The following is a 9,594-nucleotide window of genomic DNA, read 5'->3' as shown; positions in this document are numbered from 1 at the left end:
GTCCGCCTCAAACTTCCTCCAGTGTACAGGAGAATTCACCCCGCCTTCCATGTATCCAAAATCAAACCCGTGTTTCATTCACCCTTTAATCCGCCAGTCCCGGTTCCCCCCCCGCCGCGACTCGTAGACGGGGAACCCACTTATTCGGTAAATCGTATACTGGACTCTAGACGGAGGGGACGCGGATTCCAGTACTTGGTGGACTGGGAGGGTTACGGTCCAGAGGAGAGAAGTTGGGTACCTGCGAGAGACATACTGGATCACTCCCTGATCGATGATTACAATCGCCAGGTAGGAGAACCTGGGAACGCCAGGAGGCGTTCTTAGGGGAAGGGGTACTGTCACGGTTCGCTCATTCATTGTTTCCTTCTCGTCCTGTACCATGTGCGTTTGTTGTGTGTGTGTGTGGGTGTGGTCGAGCTGTCACCGATCATCAGCGACGCAGCTGTGCCTCGTTACGAGGCCAGCTGCAGCTCGTCACCACACCTCTTAAATACTCATCTGTTTTTCCTGTCCTTTGTCAGATCGTTGTGGATGTTTCCCGTGCTGTCTTTGCGTTGTTCCAGTTCTCGTGTCTTCGCTGTTGCCGTCGGATGTTCCTGTCGTTGTCCCGCGTTGGTTGTTCTGTGTTCCTCATCTGCCTGGATATTTCATCATCAACACGGACCCGACTCTTCACCTCACCATCCTCCAGCTTAGCCCATCCAGTTCCTGCGTCACTCAGCCCTGCAACATCTCTGTCTGTGTTTTCATCCCGCTACAATAAACTGTCATCTTTAACCGCGATTGCTTCCTCTTCATTACATCATGACACTCGCAGCCGATTTTGAGCAACTGCAGCACCTGACCTCGGCGGCTGGTCTCGTTTTGCTCTCGTGGTACTTTGATGGCACATGTGACCGTGGCTGCAGCGTCGATCAAAAGGCGCGTTCGACTTGAAGCAGCGCTGTTGAGTCTCTAACTTAAACTCTCTAGCGCCACCACTTGTCCAAAGTTTCACTCATGTTCATGCTAATAACTTTTGAACCATAAGCCACAAAATAAAAATTCAGTTTCTTCTGAATCTTTGGCTCAAGCCGAGTCGAATGAAGTCCAAAATTCAAAAATAGCAAGGTTTAGTTTTTTTGCTATTTTCAATTGTTTGTAAAACTTACTTTTTCAAACTCGTCCTTTGAAAACGGACGAAAAACGGTTCATCCGTTTTTGACCAAAATTGGCTCAGACCAACTTCAGACAATGCTGGCAAAAAGTTATGGAATTCAAGTTGATTTGCTTAGCAGTTTTCAAATAATGAGCGAACAAATTCTACGAAAAGCACGCAGAAATGGATGCAAGGCGATATCTCCGCAACGGTTTGGCGTATTGAGACCAAACTTGGTGTGGGTTATAACAAGCATGACCTGAGGCTACCTGCAGTATTTCGGCGTAGTGCCACCTAGTTGTCAGGAGATACGAAAAATTTATATTTTTTCTTATAACTTATAACTTGGTTTGACCAAAAATCAGAAACTGGTCTCTTTAGATTTGGTGCATTATGCCGAGTCGAACCATATCCAATTTTCCCATGTCAGTCATTTTGGGCGTCGGCCATTTTGAATTTTGTAGTAAAATGCTATATTTTATGAACGCATTGACGTATCGTTACGAAACTTGGTATGGGTCATCAGCACGATGCCCTGAAGGAGTCTCAGAAGTTTCGAAACAGCGCCATCTAGTGGTAAAATCAAAATTTCACATGCTTATACCTTTGAGTGGGGTTGACTTATTTTCACGAGAGTTGCATTTTTAGACTCCGGAATCCTTGCCGAGTCCAGCGATACCAAACTTGCTAGATTTTGGCTTATGGTTTGTGCAGTGTTGCATTTTAGCGCTTAAAAAACATGTGCCAATATCTTAGAAACCGTTACTCCGATCGTCACGAAACCACCTTAGGAAATTCGGAAACTTAGCGTCCCAGGAATATGATGAAGCCCAATTGCCAAAATTTTTATATTAAGTGGCACAAAACTGCAAACAAAGTCAACAGTCAGTCATTTTTCATCTACTCGTATATAAATATGTCTATAACTCCAAAACAAAATTAGATATTTTCACCAAATGTGACACACATATGTATGGGCATACTCTCAGGACACGTAAAAAATTAGGTGGGATTGTGCCTTTTGGTGGCACTATAACTGAACAAAACATGAAATTTCCATTGACTGTAATAGAGTATTATGATATAAAATGCTATATTTTACGAATGCATTGGTGTACCATTACAAAACTTTATATGTACCATGGAGACCATGACTTGAAAGTACTCAAAAGCTTTTGAGACAGTGCCACCTTGTGGTCAAAATTTACAATGAAATGTCAAATAAATGCTAATACCTTTCTGTGAATTTTGCCTATTGTAATGAGACTGATATTAATAGATCCCTTGGGTCATGCTGAGCACAGTGATACCAATGTTGCCATAGTCAGCCAAAGTTCCTCTCTGCCCTTTTTATTTTCTTTAAAAACCTACTTTTTCTAACTCCTCCTACCAAAATCGAATCATATCATCTTCAGACCATGCTGACAAAAAGTTATGGACAAAACAGTTTTCACATACCACAGCATTGAATTTGATGCATGATGCCAAAATGACACTTGAGGCCGTATCTCTGCAATGCTTTGGCATATTGACACCAAACTTTGTGTGTGCCATTGTCACCTCGCACAGAACACACCACACCGATTTGATGACGGTGCCACCTGTTGGTCAAAAGTGAGAAGTCATTCAATCTTATTACTAGTAGTTTTTAATGATTTTTCAGACATTTGGACTAAAATAATCTTAATATGGCTTCAATTACTCATTTCTGCAGTTGGTCTGGTGCTCCATGCTATGCTTAGCTCCTAATTTTGAGATGGCCAAGAGTGCTTGGCCATTGCTGCTTGCAGCTATATTTGGCATCTAGTTCCATGAAAAACTTTTAATACACGTGGAAACTTTCAAATGCACAAATGATTCTTTATACTGAAAAATGATTCTTCAGATTATTAAAATGTTCTTTTTAATAATAAGCTGGAAGCTCAAGAGTCAGTGACCATGAAGGTTCCAGGAAACTTTGTACGTTATTTTGATAGTATCACCAAGTACATCTCACTGATGTGGGGGTGGGGGGCATATGTAGAAGAGGGTTGAGAAATAAGGGTACTGCTCACTTCTGATTGATACGGCCAGGGCGTATGTGGGTGATCCAAATACATGTGAAAATCATTATTCCCAATTTTCTTTCATTTTCACACTTTACAAACATTTATTGTCTTGCCTTTACTTAGAATAGACACGATAATGGGAAAGGAAACATTTAGAGGAAAGTAAAAGTGAAACAGATATAGAGATGTAAAGGAAAAGATAAGGAGAGGAAGATTTATGGCATATTCCTGTTTTCTATCTTGTGGTGTGGGGTTGGGAAAAGAATGCAGAAAGAACAACACCCACACACACCCTCTCTCTCTCGCTCTCTTTTGGGCATTATATAAAGCTCAGCCCTGGTCTTCAGTCTCAGAATTATACAGACAAGGATTGTTCACTATGAATAGACTGATATTTGCCGCTTTTCTGCTTTATGCAGCATCTCAGACTGGTGAGTAATATTCATTATCAGTACTTAAATCCATTTATGCTACACAATATGCATTTCTGTTGAGCATTTCTACATTTAAACACTGAACAGATATATTTTGTCTGATTAATCAGGTTTTTCTCACGTTATTGCACATTATTGTGTTATGTGCAGGTGAATGCATCACAGGAGGAAGAGAGGCTGTTGCACACTCTCGTCCGTACATGGCTTCACTTCAGTGGAATGGAAAACATGAGTGCGGTGGCTTTCTGATCTCCAGTCAGTGGGTCATGAGTGCAGCGCACTGCTTTCAGGACGGGTATGTAACATTTCGACAATAGTGATCTGTCTGACAGCATTGCAATGCAAAGTTAAAATGATTTCAGCAGCAAATATTTCACAATTTCAGTCTCTACAATCTCAGAAAAAACTTACAAAATCCGTCACTGGGGTTGTATCTTTTCAAAAGGTTTCAAAATGTGCCACTGAGGTACCTTTAAGGCACAAATATGCACCCTTTAGTGAATAAGGTACAAAAGTATTCCTTTTTAAAGAGGTATAGCCCCAGTAACAGCTTTTGTACCTTTTTTCTGAGAGTGTAGATTAGTTGTGGTTTGTTTTAAGCATTTGTTTCAGAAAAACTGTATTATATTTTTTTATATGCAAAATGATAAATGTCCTGTGTGTTGCAGGAGGACATCTGGTGTTAAGGTTGTGTTGGGTGCTAACTCACTGTCTAATGCTGAGGACACTAAACAAACCTTTGAAGCCACTGCAGTCTACAACCATCCTGATTTCAGTATAAGCAACTATGACAATGATATTGCCCTGCTCAAGGTATACACTGTGATCCAATCATGTAGCTGAAAATCAGTCTGTTCATGCGTATATAAATAGAACATTTTTCATCAGCAGACCGTCATTATTACCGACTCATATGCTGTTGTTTTTGACAGCTGGATAAGCCAATCACTGAGAGCGACGCAGTGAATCCAGTAAAATTCCAGCATGAAAGTTCGTCTGACCCCGAGGAGTCTGATGTTGTGGAAACGGCTGGGTGGGGCTCCTTGAACAACCTGGGAGGACGACCAGACAAACTGCAAGAGCTCAGCATCAAAGTCATGCAGCGATGGCTCTGTGGCCGTGGTGACTACTATGGAACAAAGTTCACAAACAACATGCTCTGTGCTGCAGAAAGACGAAAGGACACCTGTGATGTAAGTTCACTGCAATGATTCATAAAGCACTTCAAAATTAACATGACCACTGTAAAGACAACGTCTAATACATGACCTCTCTCATTTCTGCTGTCTTTTGGTCTAGGGTGACTCCGGAGGTCCTCTCTTATTTAAGGGTATTGCTGTGGGAATAACTTCTAATGGAGGGAAGAAATGTGGCTCCAGCAAAAAGCCTGGACTCTACACAATCATCTCCCACTACACGGAGTGGATTGACAGTACAATGACTCAGTAAAAAAAAAAAAAAGTTAATCCTAGAAAGCTTTTTCAAGCTGCAGAATCCTTTGCATAACAGTTTTCTTTGTCGTTGGCAATGTACATGTATTGCTATTTTCTACATTAATAAAAACTTTTCTACATATATCTAAATATACTTACTGTTGTTTTGCTTGTTTATTTGTTCATTTTCAAAAAATTTAATTTTCACTCAAATATGTCATCAACACCACTATTAAATGATTCATTGTGAGGAGACACAATAGCATATGATAGACAATAGAAATAGACAACCCAATGAGGCCAAGTTAATTCTTCCAGGCCAAATATACCATTTTATGCACACACATTATATGCTTACATATAATATTGATTATATTATATTATATTATAAATTATATTATAATACATTATGTTAGCATCATAAAACAACTAGTTGACCACAGTGCTTTACACATAAACCAGTATTACAAACAATATCCAGATAACACAACATTACCATGTTTAAACACACAAATGATTATAGGCAGCCATTCCACAGTTTTGGATCCATTACTATTTTAACAGCATGATCACCTTTTTTGTTTGCTTTTCATTCTGCGGATGACAAGTAATTTTCTTATGGGTTCAAAAGAACTCATCAAGTTTTAAGGAAGAGGAGCCAAATTATTCAAAAACCTAATACCATAAATGTAATTTTGAAATTGATTCCAAAACAGACAAGCAACCAATGTAATGAAGACAGAATCCTTTGTGGTTGTGCTGACAATTTAATGCCATAGTAGAGAGAATTAGAAAAATCGAGATGGAAAATATACAAGCAATGACTCTTTCATAGTCTGTGGCTTTAAAAGGCTTTTTCTGAAATTTTATTTTATTATATTATATTGTATTTAGTGCTGTCAATCGATTAAAAAAAAAGAACTATCGCACATTTTTCTCAAATTAATCACGATTAATTGCGATTAATCCAACCTAACATTAAAGTTTTTAAATATACTTTTATATTGCAATAATTTCACATTCAATCTTCAAATGTACAATGGACAAACAACATAAAGAGAGAATTTTTTTAATGATTGAAGCCAGCGTGCGCTACGAGCACAGTATCTTTTCCGCGCTCGTTTGACCCCCGCCTGGCGCGTCTGAAACGTCTCCTGTTTGATGTGGTCATAAAGACGTTCTGCATCTAAATAATCGCAATCATTTTCAAGAAAATAGTGACAGAGGCAGCAGTTGTGAATGGGGTGGCCAACTCTAGCCCCTCCCAGCGTGAATTGCGTTAAATATTTTTAACGCGTTAATCTGAAAAAATGAATCGCCTGCGTTAACGCGCTAATTTTTCTACGCCCTTTCACTGGGCTAATAGACAGGAGCAATATCAAAAGCTATTTAGTCAGTATTTGCCATTTTGAAACAAATGAGCAATTAAAACCTTCCATTTACTCAGATGCGTATCAAATTTATCAGCATTTTTAAGAAATTATTTTAGGAGGAAGTAGAAGACATTTTTGCAGTGAGACTCACTACAAGCTGATAAGAGCTGTGATCTGTGTGACTGATAGATAAATAAAATATTTCCACATGTTCTTACAGTTCAACGGCATGATGTTACGCTTTTGTGGATTCGAGTCTAATATGTTGCAATGATAAACTGCTTACCGTGTTATGCAAGACTTTTGAAGTGCTTCATTAAATCTGAGTTATGAAACACAATGTTGTTCCTATTATTTACATATGACATGCCAGTTCAATCTAACGGCTGGTCCTAACGGAATCTATCCACAAAACAATACCTTAAACAGACCTCTCAACACACATCGGTGTGCTTATGTCTACTATCTCTAACTTAAATAGCCCATGCCAGGTCTTTTGGGGAGAGTATTTTTCAGTTTTTGGTGTTGCAAAACCCCTATGAGGCTGCAAGCATTTTTGATGCCAGATAATAACTCCTCAACCTGTTTATAATTAACAGTGTTCAGGAAATTTACATTGTTTGCAGCAGGCCATGGCTGTTGGCCACATATACTCTTTAGATTCAATAGATTTGCATTGTGGTTACAATGGATGAAAAGGAAAACATTCTCTGTAAGCTCCTGGCCAAATGCCCACCCAACATGTTCCAGTTCTTCTTGATAAATTCTTGATAACCAGATTTTATTGACAGGATGACAAGGAATATTACTGCCTCCTCTCCAAAGCTCTTCAGCCAGACCTTTGCCTCCCTCCCCTCTTTTTCTTCACAGAAATGACTTTTATGGATATTAAACCAAAAAACCCTGCATGTGTCAATGATTTAAAATAATATTACTCTCTCATGTATTTCTATTGAGATAAGCACCCTTATTTGCAGTCTGATAAATTTACCTCATTTTGTACTGAGGTAATATACTCCTCCTGCTGGCTCTGGTTCTTGTCTTCCCCACTTCCAGTAAGAGTAGAGATTAAGTATGTCCAGTCCTCTGGAAATGGGCCCACTACAAGAATCGTGTTTATCTGAAGTGAACATGGAAATTAAACAGTACTTACATAATGATGCTGCACATGCCTTGTTTTGTCAAGTTCTGCTAAAGTTGAAATTATTTACAAAGAGTAATTAATTATTTGTACACTTTTGTATTCTGAATAAAAATGTCCAAAATCACACTTTACATTTTTAAAATGTAATAAAAAAATAATATACATATGTACACCTTGCAAATAAGACTAAAGAAGTAACTGCACCTTACTTCTTTATGGTGTAGACTGAACAAGGTTCTGGAAACGTACCTCAGAGATTTTTGTCTGTGATAACTTCACACAGTCGGCTGCACATCCATGATGTGGATCTCCCATTCCACCACATCCTAAAGGTGCTCTATTGGATTGAGATCTGGTGACGGTGAACTGTGGGTCATATGGACATGGCAAGTAACTTGGGTATGCTGTCGCATTTAAACAGTGTTAAGTTGGTACTAATGAGCCCAAAGTGTGCCAAGAAAATATCCCCAGCAGCAGCCTGAACTAAACCATCGATACAAGGCAGGATGGATTCATGCTTTTACACCAAATTCTGCTTTACCAACTAAATGTCACAGCAGAAATCTACAGTCATGAGACAAAGCAACCTTTTCCCAATCTTCTGTTGTCCAATTTTGGTGAGCCCATGTGTTGCCTCAGTTCCCTATCGAAAGGGAACTCCCGTTGCGTCGTCATATTTCATTGACGACTGCTATGGGTAGCCTGCTATGGGCAGCTCTTATTTTTTAAAAGCAGCGGGATGCTCTGGCCTACGATTGGCCCAACACCCGTCTGTATGCCTTCCGTCCAATCGCCCTGCTACCCCAGGTTATCAGGCGAATCAGGGAAACAAAATGCTCTCTCCTCCTTGTGGCCCCCCTCTGGAGGAACCGAGCCTGGTTCCCAGAGATGATCCAGCTGCTGGCAGCAGCACCGTGGTCAATTCCACTGAGGAGAGATCTTCTCTCGCAAGCGCAAGGCAAGATTTGGCATCCCCAGCCGGAACTGCGGAGCCTTCATGTCTGGCCGCTCGATAGGAGGTTGATCGACTCCCAACGGGAGTCGCCAATATCATTTTAGAGGCTAGAGCTCCGTCCACGCGGCGTCTCTATGCTCTTTAGTGGTCAATCTTCAGCGACTGGTGTTTAGCACGTAACCAGGATCCAATTTCATTCGACGTGTCCCACGTGCTTATTTTTCTACAAGGTTGCTGGACCCCTTCCACGCTTAAGGTCTATGTGGCAGCTATCGCGGCGAATCATTCTCCCGAGGCAGGCCGAACTATTGGCATAAATGGGTTGGTTGTAAAGTTCCTTAGAGGCGCTCGGCGGTTGAATCCTCCTCGTCCTAAGACTGTACCGACCTGGGACTTATCTATTATCCTCGGGGCCCTCAAGGGCCCTCCCTTTGAGCCGCTTCAAACAGCTGGCTTAAGGATCATGATGCTCAAAACCACTCTACTCTTGGCCTTGGCGATCAAGCGAGTGGGTGACTTGCAAGCCCTATCTATCAGTGCTTCCTGTCTTGAGTTCGGGCCCAATGACTGTAAGGTCGTTCTCCGGCCACGCAGCGGCTATGTACCAAAGAGACACAGAGCCCAGGTTATCTCCCTTCTAGCACTCCCCGCATCAGACCGTGAGCAGGGACCTAACTTACTATGCCCGGTCCGGGCAATGCGAGTGTACTTTGAGTGCATTCTAAGTCGTTTAGACAGTCCGAACAGCTCTTTGTGTGCTTTGGAGGCCGCTCTAAGGGGCTGCCAGTCACAAAGCAAAGGCTATCTCATTGGATAGTAGAGGCTATTGCCCTGGCCTATACCTCAGCAGGCATACAGTGCCTTATAGGTGTGAGGGCCCACTCCACGAGAGGAACGGCCTCTTCCTGGGCGTGGTTCAATGGAATCTCTATTGGGGAGATTGTGCGGCCGCCGGATGGTTGTTGCCGTCGACCCTATTAGATCCTACAATTTGGGCGTCCCTGCCCTGCAGGCACGGGTGTTATCAGCTCAGTGCTCGTTTCTCCTTTCGGGTGGACGAGGCTTA

At 41.3% G+C, this 9,594-nt stretch overlaps 1 protein-coding gene across 1 annotated transcript; it reads left to right on the top strand.

Annotated features, from left to right (window-relative positions):
- The first annotated feature begins 3,444 nt into the window (after positions 1-3,444).
- Positions 3,445-5,210, top strand: LOC306882552 (complement factor D-like). The gene is made up of 5 exons (XM_079437272.1): positions 3,445-3,620; positions 3,774-3,918; positions 4,292-4,436; positions 4,556-4,816; positions 4,923-5,210. The coding sequence occupies exons 1-5, from the start codon at positions 3,569-3,571 to the stop codon at positions 5,070-5,072; spliced, it is 753 nt and encodes a 250-aa protein (XP_079293398.1). The 5' UTR covers positions 3,445-3,568; the 3' UTR covers positions 5,073-5,210.
- Positions 5,211-9,594: the final 4,384 nt, after the last annotated feature.

Source organism: Barbus barbus (assembly GCF_936440315.1).
Source record: "Barbus barbus genome assembly, chromosome: 16".
Taxonomy (NCBI): domain Eukaryota; kingdom Metazoa; phylum Chordata; class Actinopteri; order Cypriniformes; family Cyprinidae; genus Barbus; species Barbus barbus.
Note: the sequence above shows the minus strand (reverse complement) of the source record. Positions and strands in the feature narration are given on the sequence as shown.